Source organism: Rhodamnia argentea, chromosome 9 (genome assembly GCF_020921035.1).
Source record: "Rhodamnia argentea isolate NSW1041297 chromosome 9, ASM2092103v1, whole genome shotgun sequence".
In the NCBI taxonomy this organism is placed as follows: Eukaryota; Viridiplantae; Streptophyta; class Magnoliopsida; order Myrtales; family Myrtaceae; genus Rhodamnia; species Rhodamnia argentea.
In genome coordinates, this window is record NC_063158.1 from 21,552,610 (window position 1) to 21,579,796 (window position 27,187).

General features: G+C 38.7%; 2 protein-coding genes across 2 annotated transcripts; both read left to right on the forward strand.

Annotated features, from left to right (window-relative positions):
- The first annotated feature begins 39 nt into the window (after window positions 1-39).
- On the forward strand, window positions 40-1,658 carry LOC115752943 (senescence-specific cysteine protease SAG12-like). The gene is made up of 2 exons (XM_030691382.2): window positions 40-591; window positions 817-1,658. Exons 1-2 carry the CDS (start codon window positions 150-152, stop codon window positions 1,407-1,409), a joined length of 1,035 nt encoding a protein of 344 aa, XP_030547242.1. The 5' UTR covers window positions 40-149; the 3' UTR covers window positions 1,410-1,658.
- A 20,415-nt stretch (window positions 1,659-22,073) lies between these two features.
- LOC115752942 (senescence-specific cysteine protease SAG12-like) lies at window positions 22,074-23,590 on the forward strand. Its single transcript, XM_030691381.2, has 2 exons — window positions 22,074-22,533; window positions 22,773-23,590. Exons 1-2 carry the CDS (start codon window positions 22,089-22,091, stop codon window positions 23,363-23,365), a joined length of 1,038 nt encoding a protein of 345 aa, XP_030547241.1. The 5' UTR covers window positions 22,074-22,088; the 3' UTR covers window positions 23,366-23,590.
- The last annotated feature ends 3,597 nt before the right edge of the window (window positions 23,591-27,187 follow it).

Sequence of the window (27,187 nt, forward strand, 5' to 3'; positions counted from 1 at the left end):
GCATTATCAAGGGAGAGTGAGGGTGACAACAATTGAGCAACAATTTTGTCTATAAAAACCCATCACACCCCTTTGGAGATGTGCACAAATTGAAAGACACGTTCACTAAGTCAGTCCAATTGTGTCCTAGACAGAACCCAACCAGTACTATGGCCAAACAAAACCAACTCTCATTCCTCATAGCCGCTCTTTTGGTCATCATAGTCCATGTTTCGGAAACGCTTTGTCGCCCTCTCGGAGGGGAACACTTGTTAAAGCAACATGAGGAGTGGATGTCGGTCCACGGGCGCGTCTACAAGGACTCCGACGAAAAGGCGAAACGGTACGAGATATTCAAACAGAACGTTAATCGCATCAACGCCTTTAATAACGATAAGGAAGTGGGGTATAAATTGGCTGTGAACAAGTTCGCGGACCTAACCAACGAGGAGTTCCGCGCTTCCTACACCGGCTACAAGAGGAGGTCCACCAGTGTCCTGTCCTCTGCAGATGCGAAATCGTTCAAGTACGCGAACTTCACAGCCGCTCCGGCCGTCTTGGACTGGCGGACCAAGAAGGCTGTAACGTCTGTCAAGGATCAAAGAAAGTGTGGTGAGTGCAAAAATTCGAAACTTGTCATATCAAAATTATCATGTCGTACTCGAGCTGAGAGAGAAAAAAAGGGCGCAACAGTACACTATTATATAATCTCTATTTCACTGTTACATTCATTTTCCACCTTTCATGCCATACATATTCATATGTCTTCGATTTTGTACAGTAACTTGAACAACTTCTGCGTGCCTGACGGAGGAAACTTACTTTCTACTTCTGCAGGATGTTGTTGGGCGTTCTCTGCCGTGGCGGCTATAGAAGGGATTACCATGCTCAAGAAGGGGAAACTGGTGTCACTCTCGGAGCAAGAACTCGTGGACTGTGACGTCAACGGTATCAACCAAGGTTGCGAGGGCGGCCTCATGGACAGCGCCTTCCAGTTCATCAGAAGCAAGGGCGGCCTCACGAGTGAGGTGAACTACCCTTACCGGGGGGTCGACGGGACCTGCAGCACTGCCAAGACAGTGAACATTGCGGCCTCAATCACCGGATACCAGGACGTGCCGGCCAACAACGAGAAGGCCCTCTTGCAGGCCGTGGCGAACCAGCCGGTCTCGGTGGCGATCGAGGGGAGTGGGTTCTCTTTCCAATTCTACTCGGGTGGGGTGTTCACGGGCTCGTGCGGGACTAGCCTTGACCATGCCGTCACAGCAGTCGGGTATGGCACGTCCTCTGGCGGGACCAAGTATTGGCTGCTGAAGAATTCGTGGGGCCCCGGGTGGGGCGAGAGCGGGTACATGAGGATCCTGAGGGACGTGAGCTCTAAGACCGGTCTCTGTGGTCTTGCCATGGAAGCTTCTTACCCAACCGCATGATACTAGCTTATATAAGTCGTACAGGTTCTTAGCCTCACTCAAAAATATGAAATGATGTCTTAGGGCCCCTGTAAAAGAAGCAAGTGTAAGTGATAATACATCACTAGGGGATGGTGTGTCCTACATAAAAAAACTGTTATACCGTTAGCAAAATTAAGGGCCTGCCAATTAAATTTGGTACTAAGTATTCAAATGATTGTACTATACAGTATAATGAATGGAATAGTTTAGTCAGCGTGATTTTAAGTCTTGAATTGTGTCCAAGCATGCCATGAAGCTGAAGAAACGTCAGTTGAGACAATATATTACGTCAGCCAATCATCTCTCAGTTGGAAACACCTTTTCAGGGGAAAAATGATGGAAAACGAAATGTCCTCCTGTGATGTGTTTTGCTTGATAGACTTCAGACCACCACGAGTGGGACCATATTATGGTGGACTAAGTTTAGAGGATTCCAATAATCCTTTCTAAGAAAATCCGCACACTACTATAAAATTGGACGATATCATAACTCATCCTTAAGTCATTCATCAAATTTACCAATCATGTTATGTCCTTCTTCTACTAAGTTCAATGAAAGAAAATTGCAGAGAACTTCTTATTATTGTCTATAGGGATTCAACATAAGTCTAATACCTCACCACGGGAGGTCTATAAAAAGGAGTTGTAGTAAGTCAAGAGATATTCCTATCTCCACTCAATTTCACTTAGGGTGCATTTGTTCACGAAAAATGCAAGATTTCTGAAAAAAATATATTTTGATATTGAATTAAATATATCGTTTAGGAAAATTAGTTGACAGAAAATGTTCTCATAATTGACAATAATTTATACCTAACTACTTTCGTGGCTAATGTGAATATTTTTGTTCGTTCATTTTTCGTCGCTAAGAGTTGCTTCGGTGCTAATATTACTTGATGACTAAATGGACATAGCCATTGTTGCAAGGTCCACATCAAAGATATGTTTTCCCTCTGCTGTGCATTTTAGGACAAAATAAAACATCTTAGTGCATTTGATACGGATGCAGTAAACAAACTATAGGAAATTGGGGGATAAAAGAATTGAAAATTCCTTAATTATTGTAAAATGTTTATGGATTAGTAATGTAAAATCTGAAGAGAAGATGCAGAAGCAAAGAGAGAAGGAAGAAAAGAACAAAGGAAGAAGGGGACCGTTGGCGGCTGCGGGAGGGAGGCAGAGAAAGTGTTGTCCAGGCATCGGAGAGGATCCAACATCGGTCACTAGGCTCACACGAACCCGAAGCTATCGGCGCCTTCATTTCAGCAAGAGCGAGCAGAGAGAGAGAGAGAGAGAGAGAGAGAGAGAGAGAGAGAGAGAGAGAGAGAGAGTTAACCTCTGCAGGCAGCAAGCCAAGGCAGGCGAGGCCGTGGCCTTTGCCTCGTATCTAGGCAAGGCCCTAACGCAGATCAGCGGCGGTGAGTCAGAGGCCCATGCCGCTGCGTCTGGCGCGGGCCATGCACGGTGGCCTCGCTTCGTCTCAACGACTGCTCAGACGATGATGAGGATCTTGCTATCTCTGTTTTGTGGGGGCTGCGAGAGACGCCTAGACAGACGCTGCGGCTGGGACCAACCCAGATGCCGCTGAGGGTGGCTGAACTATCAACATTGAACTAATACTAATGGGTGCTAATTGGCTGAGATAGAGAGAGATCCGAAATGTTGCTGTCCTGTAGCTAGGTTGTTGACTTGGAGAGAAAACTATGGCATCTTTTTTGGGCCGAAGAGAAACAAATATGGCTTCTGGTATTTGATAATTTGATAGTACGGTGACGTGCGGGCTGCAAGTTTTGGGGCCGTGGCCCCTCTTAGCCAGTCTACATACATCCGTAGCTAGATGTGCTGCGATATATCCGTCGGTAAATGTGCTGCGGCCACGTCTGCGGAACCGGGCGGATCGATATTTTTTCCCCGTCAAGATGGGAGGATCGATAAGAACAAGAAATTACACAATTTTGGGACCCAATTGCACTAAAAGAAAATTCATCGGATCAAATTAAAATTTTTCGCAATAGTTTAGACATATGTAGTACTTTTATTTCTTTAACATGCGAATCCCTATATTATTTTCGTTTTTTTTTCCCCATAATCATCCTATTCCTCAAGCAACTAAATAATTGATAAAAACGGTCACAAAAAGTCCACAAATCACGGGATTTGTATTTTATTTGTAGCAAAAGAAGGGATAAGTTTCACGCGGGACGTGACTTCAATGTCATGCCATATCATTAATCGGATTTCAATCAAAATAAGATTTTCACCAAGACAAATGAAAGTTTAGTGCCCTTGGTAATTGAAGAGAATGTTAAGTGATCTAATTGCAATAAAAGCTGTTTAGAGTACTATTATTTGCAAAATCATTATTACCCTTTTGATAGATTGGAATTACTCTTTTGACAGTGTAGGTGCACACATGAAATAAGCAAGAATTAGCTCTGATATCATGTTAGAAAGTATAACCTAAAAGCTTAAACTAAAGGTGAAGGAATATCACATATATATTAAGAACATACGAACCCCATTATCAAGCGACATGGGACATTTCAACAAATAAAATTAAATTTTTTAGAAAGATCCGACATCATGCCCATTGCATCAGGAATATTTAGATATCTAGAAAACTTCATATTGTCATATCTAAGTATATCCATATTTAAATGTATTTTGTATATTGTTGACACCTAAATTTTGATTTTTAGAAAATCATTCATAAAAATGAGAGTTATTCATAATTCTCACAAAAAATAAATTTTCGTGCATTGCATATTTTTCGTCATGTCGGGTAGGTCCAGAGATGAGTCAATTAAGCATGATTCCAATGGACGACCGAGTTAAAATCGACCCGAAAGTCATTAGGGAGGGTGCGGAATTTTTTACTATGATTTTGGACTCAAAACAGCCCGTTTGAGATCTTAAAATTGCAAAAAAGGCCTTAATTAATTACCCATTTTATTAGTTAAGGTCTAGGTGAGTCCGGAATCACAAAACGAGCCCATAAAACATTGAAAAATAGCTCATTTCTCCCTCCTCATTCATTTGGCCGAAAATTGTAAGAGTCTAAGTCCAATAGGACTCTTCAAGATCAGAATTTTCGATCTAACGATCGATATCTAATTGGAGCTTTTGATCTAACGATTTAAACCATACAACTCAAAGCCCTAGTTTTCTCTATAAATACATCTTTATGCCTAGGGTTAAGGGGGGATTTTTGGATTCAGAAAATTGAGATTCACGTGAGATTGAGGGAGACCAAGGAAAAGGCACACACGGCTGAGAAAAGGCAAGCGTAAGAAGAGGAGAACGAGGCGCGATCGAAGCTGCTGTCCATAGGCGTTTTTGCATCGATTTGGTCCGAGTTTTGTCTCGCGAACTAAGGTAATCTTCGTATACTTTCAGCCTTGATTCAAGCATGTTTTTTATCTTGTTTTTGCTGTTGTTTCACACTAAAAACCATCGCTGTTTCATGCTGTTTAATGCTAAATTCGCCATGGTTTGATGTTTGATTTTTATTGCCATTAACAATACAAAATTGCTGCTGTTTTTGCCTCTGTTCAATGTTGCTGTTCGCTTTATTCGCATGCTGTTTCGCTGCAATTTTCTTGCTGAAATCATTGTTGTTTTCACGTTGAAATCACCGTTGTTTTAGCACTTTTTTGGCTACTGTTTTAGGGAGGAATTCCTGCTGTTTAGGATGTTTTTGCATGCTGTTAAGTACTGGAACTTGCTGCAGTTTAATGACGGAAGCCACAACTGTTAAATGTAAAAACTTGTTGCTATTCATGGTTAAAATCAGCCGCTGTTTAGGGTTGAGGTTCGCTGCCGTTTAGCGTTCGATTTGGCCGTCCCTCGTGTCGTTTGTTTGCTGATGATCACTTTTTTGGCACTTGATTTTCTGATCATATGCGACCTTTTGCTTGATTCGTCGATATGCTGAAGATTGCTTGTTTGATTTGTTTATTTGGTGAATCTGATCACTTAACTTTTTTTTCGAAATTGAGAATATATTGAGCATGTTATCTTCGGTCGATATATATTTCTGGATTTTAATTATCTTGCGGTTCGGATTTCGAAGGATCTTAACCACAATCTTTATCTTGAGCATTTACGTATAATCTGATGATCCTTGGAAAATTCGAAAATTAGAGCATTTAGGGATAAGAACACACTGGATTTTGAGGCAATCATATCTTGTAGAATATTGATATATTTTCGGAATATTCAAATAACTCAAGATTCAATCTGATTTTTTTTTTTTTAGATATTGAACGCATCTTTAAAATTCGGGAAATTATCTGATATACTTTGAAAAATTTCAGAAGATAATCTTTCTAATTTTTAAAAGATGTGGATCCTTTTTGGATAGGAGCTTATCTCCTTGAAAATTTCAGAATCCCTTAAGGATTTTAAAAATTCAACAAATATTTGCACATCTTTAAACAAAACTGCCCATAACACATGCTCCCCAATTGTGCCTTGTCCCTCGGAAAACGTACATTAAAGGCAACATATGACTTCGATCTCGAAGTACGATCGTGCCCGTACGTGTGAATTAGATATCAAATCCTCAATCTCGAGGAGCGGATCGCTAATTCCTAAATAGAATTTCAAGATTTGCCCTATGTATATAGGGACGATGGTAATTCTATAATATATTCACATGCTAACCCTAATCTCGGGGGATGTTGTGAATAAAAATCGGAATTTCGGATTTAAAGGTGTTTTATGGGCAATATTGTTTATTTTTGTTCAAATTTCATTGTTTTCATGGTTTAAATAAATTCCTAAAAAATCCCAAAAAAAGATGTCACGTTTTCTTAAGCTAAATCACATTTCTATTCACTTTTTGCATGAAAATAATGTCTAATAAAATTGGGCTTTGAGAAATCAATTTCTTAAGTTAAATTAGATGTTACTTCACATTAGAATAGTTTTTACCTTTATTTTTTCATGAATCCGAAAATACACAAAAATATACCAAAAAAATACCATCCACGTTGCATAGCATTATAGTTTAGTTTGCATTATTATATTTTCCTTGTCATGCATATTTGCCACGTCATTATGCCATGTCACGTATTTTTGCCATGTCATTACATCTCACATGTCATATAGGTAGGTTGCATTAGCATTGCATTTAATAAAAGAAAACCCCAAAAAAAATTAATTCAAATCATCAAACTAAGGATTTTTCATGAAAATCGGGTACCGAAAGGGCATTAATCGAAAAGTTAATGTAACCAAGTCCCCGAATCCATTTAATCTCTAGTTCGTATGAAATAAAGTATTTTCTCCCTAATACTTTATTTAGGTTTCTAATCTACCTACCATAAAAGATTAGTGGCGGCTCCAATTTAAAATCTTGGCATGTAATTGAACCTAAGTTGCGATTCGGTAGGACTTGGGAGAGTCTGAATTAGGTTAGTTAATCTAATTAACCTAATAATCCGTTAACCTGAAAATACCAATTTTTAGGTCGCGACATATATCTTTACATATTATGATAGGATTTCACATTTTATTCGAATAATTACTTTTGACATGTTATAATAATTAAAAATCCCATTACTAATTGTTTTAGTGCACCTTTAGGACATTTCCTTTGCATTATTATTTAATTGACATATTTGCACATATACTTTCACAAATCAAATGTGATAAAATGAAAAATATAAATAATCGGATCACGCATTCCGGGTTACATCTTCATTAAAGAAACCAAAAACATTTCTCGGGGTGCATTTAGGGAAATTTAGATTTGTTTGCGTATTTTCTCGATACACATAGATTTGCCCTCTTAGGATTGCATTTTATTATAGATTACATCAATTTAAATTTTTCTTATTTATTAATAGCTTATTTTAGGAGAATAATTGATCTATTACATATTTATATAGGGCGTATCAAATTCGCATATCCACTTTCCTTCTATGCATTAGTTTATTTTAAAATAATTTATTAGAGTGTGTTTGTAATCTTCATTGTATCGCATGATCTATAGCGAGATTTTTTTATGCTCTTCCCTTGGATATTGGTCACCCTAACCGAACCACTGAAATCTGTTATAGATTTGTTTGCTTGTTATGTTTATTTTATTGTTCCAATGCTTGTTTCCACAATAATCAGTACTACGATTAGGCTTGTCCGAGTTGAAGTGACTAATATTATTATTGTTAGTAATTTCTCTAGATCAACAAGCTTGGCGTTTGATGGGGTTCAAGATTTGATTCCGAGTGAGGGCATCTATAGGAAAGAATTCGATGAACTTATGTTTACTGCTTTAGTAGATGAAAATAGATGAAGAACTAGTCCTTGTGTTAGCTGAAGTAGTATAAATTTAGATAGACAAAGTCAGTCTAGGGCTCTGTCCATTGAAGTTATGGAAAAATAAGGCATATTAAAAGGGATTGCTTTAAGCTGAAAAATGAGAATGGTAAGAGAATTAGAGTTGAGTTTGTTGATAGTTTGTTGGTAATATTTCTACAATAGCGAATAATAATTCGCATAATGCTGATTATGTCTTGTCTGTTACTAAGGATTCACCATTTGAAGGATGCATGATGGATTATGGTCGTTCGTTTCACGCTACACCAAATAGGAACTGAGTTATAATTATTAATGTATAAATAGTAGTAAAGCACGGTTAAGGAATAACGCTAAGTACGATATTATAGGTGTTGGCATTGTGAGAATAAAAATGCATGATGGTATTGTGAAGACATTGAATAGTGTGACACATGTTTCATCATTGAAGAAGAACCTGATTTCATTGAATCTCCTAGATTCAACTAGGTGTTGGTATACCTCGGAATGTGAAATTTTGAAGGTTGTTCGATGTACATTGGCAATAATGAAAGAAATCGAGTATAGTGATATGCATGAGTTTCAAGGTGAGACAATGATAGATTTCGCCATGGAGATATCGCCTGCATCTATTCGAGAGTCCAAATTGTGGTATTGTGAGGACATTGACTAGAATGAGACATGTTCCAAAATTGAAGAAAAAACCTGATTTCCTTAAGTGTCCTAGATTCAACTAGGTGGTATACCTCAAAATATGGCTTTTTAAAGGTCATTCGATGTGCTTTGGTGGTAATGAAAGAAATCAAGCATAGTAATATATATGAGCTTAAAGGTAAGACAATGACAGATTTCTCTTTGGAGAAGTTAGATGCATCTATTTCTTTTTTGTTCAAACAGACGCATCTATTGAAGAGTCTGAATTGCAACATATGTGTTTAGAGCACATTAGCGAGAGAAACCTAAAGGTTCTTAGTGAAATGAATCTGTTGTGTAATTATGTTGTTGAAGAACTAAATGCATGCAAGTGTAGCGATTTAGATAAAGGGAGGAAAGTACATTTCATTACAACTGTTAGAGAAACCTTGGAGATTGCAGAGTTAATTTACTTGGATGTTCCTAGGCTATCATGATTTCATTCAAGGAAGAGTGTCGGATTTATGCTAACAATTGTGGATGACTACTGGAGGAAGATTTAGATGTTTGTGTTGAGGCACAAATTTAATATTGTTGTCAGAATTATACAGTTGAAAGTTTTGTTAGCAAATGAGACTGGTAAGACGATTAAGCAGGCGTAGACTAACAATACCATATAGTTATGCTCGGAAAAGTTAAATGAATCTGCATGCAAAAAGACATAGTAAGACACCACACTAGTGCTAGTGTCCCACAACACGTTGCGGAGTTGATGAGCAGAATATTACTAAAGGCGGCCCATAAAATACTATCTAGTGCTGGTATGGCTAAGAGATTCTTAGCGGATGTGCTTAGTACAACAAGCTACCCGATGAATAGGTCCCCATTGATTATGATTGGATGTCGAATTAACGAAGAAGTGTGGCTAGCTAATGTTACTTATTTTAATATATTTAGAATATTTAGTTACCCATGTTATGTTTGAGTTAATAATGGTAAGTTCGATAGGAGGGCAAGAAAATGCATGTTCTTAGGTTATGTACCGGGTGAGTGGGGTTATTGGTTGTGATGCTTGAAATTAAATTCACATGTTATCAGTAAAGAAGTCACATTTGATGAGTCTCTATTAAATTTAGGTAGGAGTGATCATGATAATGCTACTACGGATTTGGATGGTGAAGCTCTGGATGGAGTTGCGACAAGAAACTCCTAACATAGTAGGCACTAGTGCGATAATCGACACTAATTGAGCAATGTGGAGCCTATAGAGCCAACATTTACTATAACCGCTGAATTCGACAAGATGCGTATTCGATCTATTGAAAAATATGAATGCAATTGTGATTTTGCCGTATTTGTGGTTGAGGAGGTTGTGTTGGAAAATTCTTGTGGAGTAGTTAAAAGTATAGTTGGTATTTTGATGAGGTCCACGGTTATGGGTAAGTTCAAGTGAGACTTGGACTTGGAAAATATATGTCGCGATTAAGCCTAGGTGGGGCTATAAGAGAGTAGCAACGAAGTTCTTATGTTAAGCGAAATGATCACGACTTGATTCAAACATCGAGCCAATGTGGAAATTGTTAAATTATGTTTCAAGTTTGAGCCAAAAAAGGAAATTTTTCGAATTCAAGTAGGTTTCTTAGTTGGATGGTTTCCTAATTGGAGTAACTTTCTCAAAAATAGGTTTCCTGCTCTTGCTTATGAATAAGAAGTGTCTTCATTATAAAGAGCATGAAAGATATAACATGTTGTAAATTGCACCATGAAGCAATTGAGTGTTGAAGCCAAATAAATCTTATGGTAAGATTTGTGTAATTCCTTTGTGAGATTGAAATATTATTTCGTAAAAAATTGTAGAGCTGAACACAGTGTGAGATATTGGGTGTAATTAGGGGTTGAGAAATACTAAAAGTATTTGAGTGAATTGAGTGTAGTTGTAATCTCCATTGTATGAATGATCTATCGTAGAGTTTTTTGTTACTTTTCTCATGGACGTAGGTCATCCAATCGAACATTTTCTTAGTTTGTCTAATTTCTTGTTTATACAACACTTAATATGAAATACATTTTGAAAATGCAAATTTTTATTCAACCAAATGAGATCGTATTATATGATTACAAATATTTGTTGAACTTAAATGCCACACGCAGAAACATAAACATTGTCCAAAAGCATTTACTTGCAAAAAGATAAACATTCGAGAATGGAAACAACAAAAAGAAAATGACAATCAAATTTCACGTCACTCTCTTTCACCACACTTGTTGGTGCTAGTATGATAAGGTAGTGGATTTGGTAGCACATTTGGCATGGCTCCTCTCCCTATTGTCTTGAACAACAATGATTTGGCATCTACCCTACGTTGGATCTTGTGCTTCAAGGGGATGCGGTAATTAATCAAATGACCAATTTCTCTCATGTGCTTCTCGTATCTCTTTGAGTAATCATACCATGCATAATGTTTGGGATGTGGGCATGGTGACTCTTTGGCTACCATATATTATTTTTGTAAAGTTAGCAAGAGCTTTAGCAAAGATGCTGGTAGTCATGTGAACTTATTGGGCTGGTTTTGCTTCTATAGTTCTAGACGAACTTGTAATATGCTCTACGGGATTGAGCAAAGGTAGCACTTACTTACACAACTTGTTCCTTGTCTTGGTGCATCTTCCCAAAAACTGTCTTGCTATGTTCTAGCTGCTCAGATAATTTCTTGTCGCAAATCTCGTCATTAATGAATTCACTAACAAATACCAGCTTGGAGAAGGTGTCATTGCCAAACCCAACCAGGCGTGAGTAAAAATTTCGAGACAAGGTCTTCAAAAATTGGTTCACATTGTTGGGAACGCAAAGCAGAAGCTCGATACCTTCAACCGGAGAGATGCCAAGAGGGAGCCTAAGTATGAGTCGATCGACATGTCTAGTTGGACTCACCCTCACTCAAAACTTAAGTCAACAAATTATGAGCCAACTACTATAGATGTATTAATTACTCCACACCAAATCAATTCTTTGATGTGAAACTTTTCTAACACAACTCATATGTACATCTTAACAATCTCCCTCTCTTATGTAATACTTGAGGTGGGGCCTTTGGGCATCCGAAGCCATCATATTTATTGGGAGCATGCAGCAGAAGCCCGATACCATCAACTCGGGAGATGCTAAGAAGAGAGCCCAAGTCTGAGCTCGTTAACATATCAAGTTGGATTAATTTTTACTTAAAAGCTTAAGCCAATGAGTTATGAGCTAACTGTGGTATATTAACTGCTCCACGTCACACCAATTCTTCGATGTGAGATTTCTCTAACACAACTCACATGTATATCGTAACACACATCTACTAGTCTGTCAATGAATGGTGAATCCGAGCTACCAACTTGCATCTCTTTGTATGCACACCTTAAATGACCCATCTTTCTTTTTTCCTATGCATGAGAGGTCGTCCCACATAAGGGCGACATCCACATTGAACTTATACTGTTGCATGAAAGCTTCCAACAATTCATCTCACGTCTTCGTCTTGTCTGCCTCAGCTATTATGTACCAATGTAGGGCCGACCCAGTGAAGCTCTCGGAATAATTGGATCACAAGCAATACATAGTTCATGTAGCATGCCATCTTCAGCATGTAGTACTTGATGTGGACCTTTAGGCATCCGAAGCCGTCATATTTTGTAAAGCCTATCACCTTGAATGTTTTAAGTCCTTTGAGTGTAGCATAGTGCGATAGACCCTGGTTGTCTACAAAACCTTTGTAATGCACTGAATTGTTCTTCCAACTTGGTGATGCCTTGTTTCCTCTTGTCTAATATGACAAGCCATCTCCGCTAGTATGGGATCTAATTTCATTATGGTAGGAAAATAGGTCAAAGGCTGCATGGCTTTACCTTTTCGATCGGTACCTAGAGGTCTTCACATGTCACCATTCCGATATAAAGAGGAGGACGCATAGGTGTGGAGCTCAGATTCATATGGTTCATGAGCTGTAGTAGCATGCCGCGCAGCTCATTCACTTGGTCCGAGCATGTTCTCTTGCTTGTTCTCACCCTTAGTTGCTATTTGTATGGATTGCGAGTAAGTGTGAATTTGAGACCTGTGGTTGTAGTAACAAATCAAGGATGAAAAATAATACATATTAACACACAAGTAGATTATCAAGTGGGTCACAAACACATTTCTTAACCCATATATGATATGTTGAGTTGTTATAGAAGTTACTTACATTGAATAAATGGGTTATAAATGAGTTTAAACACAACATGAGCCGTAAATGGGTTTATAACTTACTTAAACCCAACCAACCTTTATGACTCTCTCTTCATTCCCTCGCACTCACTCGATCTCGCACGCATTCACTCCACACTCTCATCTTAATTTGCATATGCATTTTTCTAGATTGGATTAAATCGGGGTGATAATGGTTCTAGGATAGAACTTGGAACCTAGAACCTGGATTGGTGGGGCATGGTTCTAGGATAGAACTTGGAATTTGAAATCCAAATTGATTTCAAAGTATGTAGGGTAGGTTCTAGATTCCTAGGGAACCTGTTTTGACGAGTAGGCTCTAGGTTCTAGGCAGGTGTAACCTGAAACTTGTAACCTACAACAAGTTCTTTTTTTTTTTGTACGTCTTCACGCGATCCGACGGTATTCCATGGCGTCCGATAAGGAGTGTGTAATCCGAAACCATTATTCTGAGTTTCCGTTTGCGGTGATAGTTATGATTGAGACTTTCACTTTTGCTTTGTATTTATTCACGTGTCTAAATATAAATTGTGATTAGTATCTCGCAGTAGCAAATGATAATCATTAAAAATGATGATTCATCACAATCATTCAATTAAAAATATAGGTGGAACCTAAAAGACTTTATAACATACCTTGGAACCTGTGATATAGCGGTTTCCAGGGTCTAGAGGATGCATGGTAGGTTTTAGGTCCTAAAAAATGGAGAACCTATTTTAATAGGTAGATTTCAAGTTTTAGGTGAAACTTATATGCAACCTAGAACCGCTCATCTCTAGGATTAAATATGTAAGTGTTTTAGGAATATGGATTGGGTTGGGTCGGGTTGGGTATGGGTAACTATATTACCATTGTAAAAAGCAGGTTAAATGGATCGGACATTTTATGATAAGACTCGACTCACCGTCTACATACAACTAAAAGGTGAAATCTCTCTGTAAAGTCATCTCTTATAATGAAGCAAGGCAATTACATGTTGGCCCATAAATCTCGACATCTCCTTCTTTTGAGAATTTAGTCTTCTCTCAAACTTTCATTTAAGAGGGAATAGGAAAACTATGTATCTTTGCGATTCCGAACTCTTATGTGATGTGCTCATCAAAAGATACCCATAACAATCATTCGAATGCCTAACGCGTTTAAACAATATTTCCTTTTGTTGGTTTGAAATGCTCGTACATTGGGCTTTCAAAAAGAAACTGCAATGTAGATATGCCAATACAATTGGGAGGTGTGACTAAGCTGCTTGTTTTGTAGGCCAAATTAGAAGCATTTACTTGCGCTTCATCCACTCCCTCTTTCATTGCGGGTTTATCTCTCGTCTGAAGTATTCCATGAAGGTGTGTCGTTCCTTCGTCTCTTCTTCCAAATCTTTAGCCCATGGAATCTCCACAGGCGGCGATTGAATTAGGCACTCTCAATCTCATCCACTTTCTTTCAAGTAAACATCCACATTTTTTCGAGACAAATCAAGGTTTGTCTGGGAGAGATCTAGTTGAAATAAGCCCTCTGGATGGCTTATTTCACCACATTGGAGCCCCATAAGAGGAATGGGTTATCCGACTTGGAAGTAAGGCTTGTTTATTCACATCGTCAATTGTTACAGAGAGAGAGAGAGAGGGAGAGAGTCGAAATGTTCATGCGAGTCAAAATGAGCTAGGTCAAAATAATCTTGTCTATGTTTATATTCCTAATTTCGAAATACGGAGAATGCAATAAAGAATATGAATGCAAAAATATGTAGTATGGATCATTTTGTTTAAAGGTTAAAACCCAATATTAATGGTGAAATCAATACGGAATTTTCAAGGAATGCAAAAGGGACCCTTAGAGTGAAAAACTTAAGTATTAACAACAGAATAAATAATTTATGACTATTCGTTAAACATATTGTGATTATTATTTTCTTTAAGGTAACGGGTCTAATTTTCTGTCACGAAAATTATTTTTTTGTTCCAAGCTGAAACCTATTACGGTGAAAGATTGGGGTACTTTAGCAAAATCCAATGAATATTCGTGGAGAAAACCATTTCCTTACTCAATTCAATTGATTGATACTGAAATTCAAGATGTTGATTCTCATGTTTGCTTGGATATTTTTTTATCTAGAGTCCCCACAAGACTTGTTCTCATTTTATTATGAGCCGAAGAACGACTTTCAACAAAAGATATTTCATCGCAAGAGAAAATTCGGCAAAACATTTTTTTGGTGCACTCGATGGGACCGATGTGGCTGACTTGACGAGATATGATGGTGTGCACGAGAAATCAACTTGATCTTGAAGATGCTGGCAGTAAGAATTTGCCACCACCACCTACCAACAAGAGAATAGGACATTCTGAGTCATCGTATGCACAGCTGGTGGCGAATCAAACTCAAGGTGGAGATGTCGACATTCCATGACAACTCATCAATGAGCAGAGAGGAAGTTAGAGCTAAGTCCTATAATGTTGGCTACCATGAAGAAGATTCTTGACGAACATAAAAGGGAAACGACTAACCGCATGATAAAACACCTCATCGACGTGGTCGAGCCCGTGATCGTCAACATCTTCTATGAGGTCATGCACGATCAAGAACTTCGAGCCATTCAATTCAAATGTAGGTGAATCCTATTAATCCCGCACTTTTGGGATTTTGCAAAGGGTTAAAAGTGTTGGTATGACCCAAACCTGTAGGACAATATTTGTTAGTGGAAGCACTTTGCAAAAGGCTGAAATTGTTGATACGATCCAAACTTGTGGGACGATGGTTGTCAATGGAAGTAATTTGCCTAATATTACAGCTTGCTTCGGGTACTGTTCCTCTAATTCTTAATCAATTGAACAGAGAAAATAATTTAGGCCAAGTATTCCCACCATTAGTGAGCATTTTACAAAGGCCTAAAAATCCTATCTACCTTGAACCTAGGAGGCAAGAATGTCAGATCTATCGACCTATCTACCATGAGCCTAAGGGGTAAGAAAGGTAACCTAATCAAGTGGATGAACTCGTATTACAACAATTAGATGCCAGCAGTGGAATGGTCAAGCCTATACATAGGAAGCCACATCCTAATTGGGTTGATACTATACCTTCCCTAAGAAAATTCGAAATTCCCAACTCCTTGTCTTCACTTGCGAAGATGACCAATTGACCGTCGAACATATTGATCAATTTATAGCCCAATGTGGGGAGGCAGGAGCAAATGAATTCTCGACACTTACGTTGTTCCCTTTGTCTCTTCCAAAAGTTTCATTTAAATGGTATACGAGATCACCTCCTAATTCATCCATACTTGGGCTAAAATGGAAAGACAATTACATTCTCAATTTAATAGAATGATAACTATAAGTACCAGTTACTAATTTAGCTAGAATCTATTAATAAGATAATGAGTTGGTCGATTAGTTTGTGTCCGGATTCAAGAGGGATAGAAATAGATGCCTTACTTCACTCCCTGAGAAAGAATTCACAAATTTGGCTTTAAGTGGATTGAAATTCAATCCGAGAGAAAATTTTGAAGGCCAAAATTTCGCCGATTTAATCCGATGGGCAACAAAAGTGTCTAAGCATGAACAATTACTTAAGGAAAGAGATAGAAAACCACATGAAGACTTTATACAAAACGTGTCATATGATGAATTTATCTAAGATAAAATTCGGCAAGAAGAGGGCCATTGTTTACACCAAAAAATGATGGATTTTTTTTGTTATTTTGGACATGTGATAGACTTAGTCAATGAGAGCCGAATTTAATCAATTATGAATAGAATTACCGATAACGTGATGAATCGACAACTTGAATGAATCAAAAAATGTGGAGTCGACAATATCGGATGCAATCGTCAAAAAAGTAACTGTCAAGATGGTGGAATCGAGGAAACTGTCATGGTAGTGGAGTGAAAAAAATCATTGATAATCGTTTGTAACCTTTGTCTATTGGTAACTTCCCTTTGTGACCTTTCTTGGCACCCTCCGTTTGTAACCTCCGTTGATAACAATTGATTGTAGGCTTTAAATAGCCACATCGTACTCTTCGGAAGGCCCGCTGCACAAATCAATCAATTTTAACTATCTTTATCTTTACTTTCCTATACTGCATTTTATTTTCTTTAGTTGTAGCTTTCGAATTTACATCGTTGATTAAATTCCGGCATTTTGGGTACTACTTCCTTAATTAAATTCTGGGTGTAGTATCATAATGTGGTCAAGCTTTGTCATTGATTAAAATTCAGCATAGTCTATATGTGTTTGGTTGTTTGTAACAATTGTACTTTCCAATCATTGTCATCGATTAAATTCCGGCACGATTTGTGTCGTACAATTCTATCAAAATTGAAGTTGTTAATTCCTTTGTGTGCCTGGATATTTCTTGTCTGGAGTCGCCATGAGACCGGTTCTCTTTTAAGTAAGAGCCGAGGAACGACTTTTGATGAAATATATTTCGTTGCGGGACTAAATTCGACAAAACAAAGTTCTAGGTTTCTAATGTGGAACATCATGTATTTTCTTAGCAGAGTGGGACAATTCTAGAAGCACTTCCAAATTAAATTCATTAAAAAAATCTTTCACCTTTTTGGAGAAGACACAAAAAAAAAAGGTTTAAGTACACTACAAGTGCTAAAATTTGTGTACGACGCTCACTTTAGTGTCAAAACTTTCAAAACGATCACTTAAATGCCAACTTTTTTGAAAAATGATCATTTCAGTACCAAAACTTTTCAAAAGATCACTTAAGTGCCAACTTTTTAAAAAATGATGATTTAAGTACTAATTTTTTTGAAAAACACTCACTTCAGTGCCAACTTCAGCAAACCACGTTAGGTCAAATATTAATAAAAAAATAGGCCACGTCGGATGTCCGGCGAGCCATGTTAGCTAAAATCGGATTGGCACTAAAGTGATCGTTTTTAAAAAAAATTGGCACTTAAGTGATCGTTTTGAAAGTTTTGGCACTAAAGTGAGTGTTGTACACAAATTTTGGCACTTGTAGTGTACTTTAACCCAAAAAAAAGTGTTTTAACTTATAGAAATGATGAAAATCTTCAGATAAAATGGAACTATCTTTAACGTCAGACAAAATTGTCGGCAGTCCAAGTATTCGTTATTAAACAAGAGTCTTGTTATTGAGTGTCTTTGGCGCACTAAACATGCATATTGGACATGTTTCGGTTTTCAAAAGATGACAACACAAAACACGAGAAAACAGCGCTTTGAACATCGTAATTTTTCCATTATGACAAAAAAAAAACACACACACACACACCGCAAATTTTCCTTAGTTGCTTGCCAAACATATGGCTCAGAAGACACGTTAACTAAATCTTTTAAGTGATAGTAAATTATCAAATTATGGAAATAATAAATAAAATTCATTTCTTACAGATTTTCATGAGTCACGTCCAGCAATAATTGCAGCAAATGAATTGATATTTAGGGCTAGCATCATGAAAAATCTCAAACTAGTACATCTATAGCAAATTTACACCAAATTAATTATTGACCACAAAATATGCAAACCGGTACACTTGTAACATGTTACCCCATACTAATTTTTTACTACCAAAAATCTCAAATTGATACACTTGTGGTAAATTTATGTCAAATTAATTTTTTTACCACAAAAAACTCCAAATTGATACAGTTGTGACAAATATGCCCATTGTTAATGTCAATTAATTTGGGTTAATATTACGTATAATCCCAAACCGATACCCTTGTGACAAAAATAGGGTAAAATTCCCAAAATAGTGCTCCCGTCAACTACCATGTGTCATCTAACTCATTAATTTGACAATAAAATTTAACGAAAACTAATTGAGGGTGAATTTGTCACCGGTGTACCACTTTGAGATTTTTCGTGGTCAAAAAATTAGTTTGGGATAAATTTATTATAAATGTACAAGATTAGAATTTTTTGTGGTCAATAAATTTGGGATAAATGTATCATAAATATACCAATTCGGAAGTTTTTGTGATATTAATCCTAATATTTATCTCCCATGTGTACTGACCATGATGATGTTGTAAAGTGGAGACAACACTTATCCACTTTCTCCTTTTAATTTCGATGAAAGTGGGAAAGTGGAATATTCAACAGGTTCGGAATTTTATCTTTTCTCGCGGGAACTGATGTTTGACCAAGTACAGTTGCAGTTGAAGCCCATCAAGCTTTATAATTACTTAATGGCCTGTCGATAACATAATTAAGTATCGAAAATTCAAAAAGGTCGTGGGAAGTAAGGAAGAAGAAAATCAATAATATTTTGTTACCAATTTCTTCAATAACCTATTAAATAAGTTTTTATTTGAACTTCCGACGTTTAAAATGATCGGCACTTAAAATGCAGTGCTTAAATTCTCAGCCCTAAACTTTCAACTTTATCCAACGAGCCTTCGGCGAATAGATTATTTAAGGAATTGTACTCTGATAGTGGGATAATCAGCCCCACCCACTACCTTCTTCCACGAAGAAGTACAACGTGGAGCCAAAAAGGCAATATCTAGATGGGAGGAAACGTGAATCTCTAGAAGCGATGAAATGTTTCGACAGCAGGAGTGGTGGCCAGCGCACCAAGGAGCCATGTACATCGTTCAAGAGAGCCCAAATTTGAATTCGCCAACGTTGTCCAATTGAACCCAATCTCCATGTAAAAATTCAAGTCAATGGGTCAACTAGAGTATGTTAATTACTCCATCTTCATCTTACACCACATCAGCGATGAGGAAATTTTTTCGTCTAACACCCGCATACTTGCATCTTAAAAATTTGCGTTTCAATTGCGAACCTCCTAAATTAGGCCCCCTAAACCATGGAATCCAGGTATCCTTTCATAGTAATATTATCTTAACTCGAATCCGCACCTTGACCCGGTCAAGTTTGGCAAAAGAAAAAGCTCTGCCCTTCTAACTTCCCATTAATCCCTTTGGCCCAACCAAACTCTACAAAAACGCATTATTTGCCACCTCGATACAAGAGTCATATGCGATATTGCTTTTTTAAGATATTCACTGACTGCTGATCTACATAAGTTGGGCTTGATAAATCCAACCAATCATTGACTTTGATACCATTTGTTGAAAATTCACAACGAAAATCTGAGTGCCTTGCCAAGAGATATCTTCAAGGAGGGCCCAAGCTCAAGCCTGGCCTTCACTAAAAAACTTAAGCTAATATCATTATAAACCAATTACAATATGTTAACTGTTATAAGTTACACCATCAATCTGATGAGAGATTTATTTCACCTAACATCCTCACACATGCACCTCAATTTGTTGGTTTACGATCAACTTAGATTATAAGCAATTAAAATTTCATTTTTTCCTTCGGAAACGATAGTAAAGTAACACTAAGGGATGATCTCGGCCCCGACAAAACAGGATAAACAGAGACAGCAAAAACAAATAGAGAAATGAAACGACAGGATTTAAATGGTTCGATCTGAAATATTGGCACCTCCAGAGAGCGAAAGCGGTAAACCCACCATGAACGAGGAGAATGCAAGCTTGAAACACTGCCTCCCTTAATGCCAAGCCCTGACCTTCCATCAATTACAAGAAGCGCTGTTGTCGTCCGCTTCTCATGACTTCCGTTTCTTAGATGGAAGTTCGGTATTTCCTTATATTCGTGACTTCCGGTGGTAAGCGAAAGAGTGATCTTCTTGTGTTTGACACAAATCTCTTAATCGACCACCTGTTGGATGATTTTCGAATTCCACTCACCGCGGACGCCACACCAAACTCCTCTGATCTAGTCACATGTACGGCCTTCGACCCTCATTTAATTTATGGAGGCACTTTGACGGGACCAAAGTTTACCCACTTCAGTTAGGGTTTCCTCGTCATAAAAACAACTATTCTGAAGATAAAAAGGGAGTAACGATATGGTAGTCATTCAACTTTTCTTTAATGTTTAATGAGGTCACCACATTTTTCATGGAAAGTTTACCAAATAAGTCATTAATTTATTGCACTTAGGTTGCATGTGTGTAATCGAGTTGAGTACACGGCCAGTTCAAAGCTCGAGACATGATACTCGATTTACATAAATTTTTAATAAGCTTGAACTCGACTCAATTAGATTATAGTTCTCCCTCAAAAGTTAAAAGTAAATTCAAACTCAAGCTTGAATCATGGAATTATACTATAATTGGACAGTAGTAAATATTTATTAACGTGTGCATATGTATAATTAAAATACATGAAGATTGAATAACTCAATTTGGCTCGTTAGCTATTAAAGTCAATTATTTTCGAGCTCGAGCTAGACTCGATTAATCAGTATTTGAGCTACTTGAACTCAAAAAGAATCAAGCCGAGTTTGAGTAATCAACAAGTCGAACTCGAATAGCTCATGAATAACTTGACTGAGTTACATGCTTAAATCCAAACATAGGAATCTAGAAGTTCTTCCCAAACTCAGAAAACACGTTGTTATGGTTAAGTCAACAAAATTGGAACTCATCCAATGGTCGTCTAAAGTTGATATTGGTCATAGAATATAATTTCAGTGTTGAAGTATAGTTTCTTGTTGCCCCCCACCAGTCACTCTCAGTTATTGATGATCATTGACGTGGCACCATTTATTGCCAATGAATCACACACTTAAGATCAATAATATTTTCTTAGCAGATGTTGACCTAAGCTAGTTGTTTCACTGAAGAAAACCAGTTCTTTCCAATAAGAACGTAAATCACCACTACCGACACATGATCAAAAGAAAAACATAGATGCAACTACATACCTAACATATAACCACGTACTAATATGTTAGGATTAAGCGCTCAAACACAACGAAATAGAGAGTAAAAGGCAAGAAAAAGAAATCGAGATGCGAAGTTTATCCCAGTTCACTCTCAAGATAGGGATACATCGAGTTGATGATCCCACTATAATTAACATATCACATCTCTATGCTACAACTCTCAATTATAAAAGAAAGAATTTTATATAATAGTAATTATTCATGAGTCCAAGCCCAAAGTAGAGCGGACCCCTGTGCCATTCTCTCGATGGAGAGCACAAACTACAACCTAACATAATATAGTTTATGAAAGGTTGAAAATGTTAATACATACACATATATGGAGGCACGTACACACATATAGGGCCAAGTTGATCATGGATAGGAGTTGAGACCACCACAAAACCAGCAAGCCTATTAGAACCATGTCTTTTTTGCACTTCATGACAATGTTTGATCACCCATCAGTCAATGAACCAGAGTCACTTCAACTGCATATGTGCTATTCATGACGAGTGTGCAATAGCAAGCTTAATTTCTTGGGGTCTAAGTCACAACAGCTACCAATGCACAAACGAGAAGCAAAAGGTCCACTGAAGCATTATCAAGAGAAAGTGAGAGTGACCACAATTGAGCAGCATCTTGTCTATAAAAACCCCTCACACCCATTTAGAGATTTGCACAAATTGAAAGACACATTCACCAACTCCTCCCTCCAATTGTGTCCTAGACATTACCCAAACCAGTACCATGGCCAAACAAAACCAACTCTCAGTCCTCATATCAGCCATCCTTTTGGTCATTATAGTTTCTGTTTCGGAAACTCTTTGTCGCCCTCTTGGAGAGGAACACTTGCTAAAGCAACATGAGGAGTGGATGGCAATCCATGGGCGCGTCTACAAGGACGCGGCCGAAAAGGCCAAACGGTACGAGATATTTAAAGAGAATGTTAAGCGCATCAATGCCTTTAACGATGGTAAAGATGTGGGGTATAAACTTGCTGCGAACAAGTTCACGGACCTAACCAACGAGGAGTTCCGTGCTTCCTACACCGGCTACAAGAGGACGCCCAACAGGGTCGTGTCCTCTATGGATGCAAAACCGTTCAAGTATGCGAACTTCACCGCCATCCCACCTGCCTTGGACTGGCGAACCAAGAAGGCTGTGACATCTGTCAAGGATCAAGGTGGCTGTGGTGAGTGGAAAATCAATATTTGTCCTGCCAAAATGTCGAAATTCTCATGTCGTACACAAGCTGTTAAAAAAAATAGGCAACAATTGTACACATAACGGATAGCAATATTGTCTGTAATTCACTGTTTCATTCATTTTCCACCTATCATACTGTACATATACATATGTGTGCTATTTTGTAGATTAATTTGAATAATTTCTGTATGCCTGCCAGAGGAAACTTACTATCTCTTAATGCAGGAAGCTGCTGGGCATTCTCGGCAGTGGGGGCTATGGAAGGGATTACCATGCTCAAGAAGGGGAAGTTGGTGTCACTCTCGGTGCAAGAACTTGTGGATTGTGACGTTAACGGTATCGACCAAGGCTGTGGGGGCGGGCTCATGGACAGCGCCTTTGAGTTCATTAAAAGCAATGGTGGCCTCACAACGGAGGCGAACTACCCTTACCGGGGGAATGACGGGACCTGCAACTCAGCCAAGACCGCTGACCACTCCGCCTCGATAACCGGATACCAGGACGTGCCGGTCAACAGTGAGAAGGCCCTCTTGCAGGCTGTGGCGAACCAGCCGGTCTCGGTGGCAATCGAGGGGGGAGGGTTCGAGTTCCAGTTCTACTCGAGCGGCGTGTTCACGGGCTCGTGCGGGACCAACATCGACCATGCAGTCACGGCGGTCGGGTACGGGAAGACCTCTGGCGGGACCAAGTATTGGCTGCTGAAGAATTCTTGGGGCACCGGGTGGGGCGAGAACGGGTACATGAGGATCCAGAAGGATGTGAGCTCCAAGGCTGGTCTCTGTGGTCTTGCCACGAAAGCTTCTTACCCAACTGCATGAAGAAAGAAGAAGATTAATAATATATGTAATACTGGTTCTTAGGCTCTGTGTATGTATGAAATAATGTCTTGCGTCTGTGTTAAATAGGCGAGTGTAAGAGACAAGACGTCTCTAGGGTCTGCCAACCAAACTTGGTTCTAAGTGTTCGAATAAATGTGTGGGACGAGATGAAGAACATAGTCCCGTGAATTGAATGGAATAGTTTCGTCGGCGTGATTTTAAGTACTGAATTGTGTCCAACACCAGAAATGTCATCCTTAATGGTTATAATACTCGTCATTCCTATATACGAAGTTAGGTTGCCTTTGTTTCATCAAATTGAAAACGGAAAATCATTGCATAAAGCTAGCAAAAAAAATAAAAGAATGTGGAGAGTGCCCTCTATGGATGTGAACCTAATACATATATGTTGATTGATGAGATCAGATTCATATGATCAAATGATACATTTGGGTTGAGTTCACATGCACCTATGTTATTTCTATTGCTGAGACTTATTTCAGTATAGGATTACCCAATGAACAAATAGACAAGTCAGAAACAATGAGAGATAGAATCATTTGATTTCATTCATTCTCAATAGCCATGAGATGAGCACTTTAGGTACCAGGTCTAACTAGTAAAAGGCCTACACCCGGAAGCGATCTCAAAAACCAATTGCGCTTTGGGAAAACATCTCAATATTGTATTCATTTAGAAGAACAACAAAAATTGTGTTTTCATGATGAAAACTCCCTATGATCATTTGAAGGATCAATAAGAAGCATCAAACGTAAATAGAAAAAAACCATGGACTGAGCTATAATTTAGGCTCCGTTCATTTCGCGAAATACAAATTTCAAGAACATGTTTTTTAGATTTTTGGCGTTCGGTTAAAGGAAAATAAATGAGTCAAGCAAAACATTTTCCGTCATCTTTTTCCCCTCCACTCCTTCACATTCCTTTTATTTTCAATCATTTTCTATTTTTCTCATTTTCTATTTTTTTTAGAATTTTTTGTCAATTTCTTAATCTTTTTCTTTTATTTTTCTTTTCTTTCTTCCTCTGTCAGTCACCAGCTGCAAGCACCTACAGTAGGCCGTCTCCATGGCCAACGATCAGCCCAAGAAGAAGAGAAACGAACAAAAAAGAAAAAAAAAGAAAATGAAGATAAAAAATCAAAAACAAATATAAACCAAATCTATTTTTCCATAATTAACGACAGAAAATATTTTTCTGTTCATTTTCAAGTTTCAGCTAAAAATTCCAAAAAATATTATCAATTTTCAAAAATACTTTATTTTTTGCGAAACGAATAGAGCCTTATTAGACCTTACCAAAAAAAAAAAAAAAAAAACAGAGCCTTATTAGAATATTAACATGATGTGTAATGATGAAGGATGTTCCATTCTTTCCAATCGAAATACGTCATGAAAATATGATTATATATATGAAGTCCACATCAAGATGTGTTTTCCATCTGTTGTAAATTTTAGGGTAAAGTAGAACATCCCAATGCATTTGATAAAGAATTAACTAGATTGGGGATAAAAGCATTGGATCCTAAATATTATTTCTATACAAGTTTGCCATGGGTAACTAGGGTCAGGCGAACTCGAAAGGGGCCACTGTAAGCGCCTTAATTTCTGCAGGAACAAAGCAGGGGGGGAGGGAGAGAAGAGAGAGTAAACCCCTGCGAGCAGCGAGCTGAGGAAGGCGAGATTGTGGCCCTCGCTAGCCTTGTCACTTGCCGATGATTGGCTTCGGACCTCACCATCCCTACGGCGAGAGAGCATCACCGCGGGATTTGCATGAAGGGCGGTCCTCATGATGATTAACGACAAGGACGCGATCCTCACCTTGTATGTTGGCGAGACCCCTGCGCAGATCAGCGGCGAGGGTCAGAGGCCCACGCTGCCATGTCTGGGGTCGACCTTGCACGAGGCAACGAGGGTCGCCGCCTTGCTTCGTTTGAACGACTAGTGAGGCGATGATGAGAATCTCGCTATCTTTGATTATGGGGTTACACCACAGGCGGCTTGAAACGGAGCCCAGCCGCCGACTTCATGGTGCGTCGCATGAGAGAGGGAAGAGAGAGACTTTCTGAGACTGCTCTTCTGGCAGGTGGGCCTGCGTACAGCAGGTGTCGCGGGCTGAGTGGGCTTGTGCACGGATGACATGGCACGACTGGGTGTCTAACGCCTCTCTTTTCTGCTACCACCGCCTAGCCACGGAGAGATATGGACCTTTCACTCTCTCCCTCTCTGTCTCTCTATCTATTTATCTTGGCTAAAGAATATTAGAAGTGCCAAAACTTATGTACAGTGCTCACTTTAATACCAAAACTTTCAAAACGATCACTTAAATGCCAACTTCTTTTTAAAATGATCACTTCAGTGCCAATCCGATTTGAGCCGACGTGGATCGCCAAAAATCCAACAAGGCCTATTTTTTATTAATATTTGAGCTGACATGGTTCGGTGGAATTGACACTGTTATGTTTATTACTTTAGAGTATTAGCAAGTTGGGGGTATTTGCGTAAATGTATTGTTAGGCTTAACCCTAAGCTAAGCCTATAAGTACTCTTTATTATCTCTGAAATAAAAGTTACGTTGCTCTTTTATCAATAACATGGTATCAAAGCCCTAATTAAAAAACCTAAACCCTAGATTTACAAAACAATTGATCTACGACCACCGTTTCTACAATTCTCGCCGGAATTCTTCAACGTTGACCAAATCCAGCAATCCCCAAAGTCAGCCATCTCGGATTTGACGTCGGGAGGAGTCGGCCATCTCAGATTTGACGTCAAGAGGAGTCGCCCAAGCCAGGCGACCTCGGGGCCGAGTCGCCCAAACTAGGCGACCCCGGAATAGGCGTCGCCCGACTCGCCCGAGCCGGGCGACCCGGGCAGTGTCCGGCCCGACCTCATCCAAGTCGGGCGACCCCTGAACAAGTCTCGCCCGACCTTGTCCAGGCCCGGTGAGCCCAAGACCAGCATTGCAAGGGCCGGCGATTCTTCGAGGACCTCAAATCTGACATTAACTTGGCCGACAAACCTAGTTCAAGCATCTTCGGAGGTCCAATTCGATTTTAAATGTGCTGATTTTGCAGATTATGTTGCTGTAAATGGGTATTTTACGTGGGTTTGTGCCGTTGATGTTTAAAGGATTGTGAACTGTGAGTTTGTGAGTTGATGGTGATAGATGTGTGGCTGTTGGGATATTGTTAAATCTACCGGAAGTGAATGGTTGTCTTGAAGAAAGTAATTTTTGGTCCTGTTTGGCTGAATGTGCTGTTTTGCAAAGTAGCGGCTTGATAGTTGAATGTGGGGCCGGTTTTGTCTGAATTTGGAGTTCTAAATTCTGTGTGGCTGAATTGGTGCGGGCCGTGGGGTTGGCTTTTTTGTTGGAATTGGTAGGTGGTGCGTGTGATATCCGATTACACGTGGGTCAAGTTCCTAGAAGTGAATTTTTTATATTGATTAGTGATTTGTGGAGATGTCTACCGACTCATCAAGTTCTCCGTCTATTACTTCGGGATTGGTTCCCCCTAGTGCTTCTTCGAGTTCGGTATCTTTTGGTCCCTACAATAGTATGATCGGTTTGCATAATACCTTGGTCAAGTTAGATGGTATCAATTATCCTTCTTGGTCAATAGCTCTTTCGACTTTTATTTATGCTAATCGTCGGTCTAGATGGCTTGAAGAAGAACCACCTGAAGATTTAGCCAGCCTAGAAGAATGGAAGTTTGTTGATGCTACTTTGCGTACGTTGTTGTGGGGAAGTATGGCTGAATCGATTCGCCATCTTTTCATGGATTTTGCGACAGCCCGTCAGGTA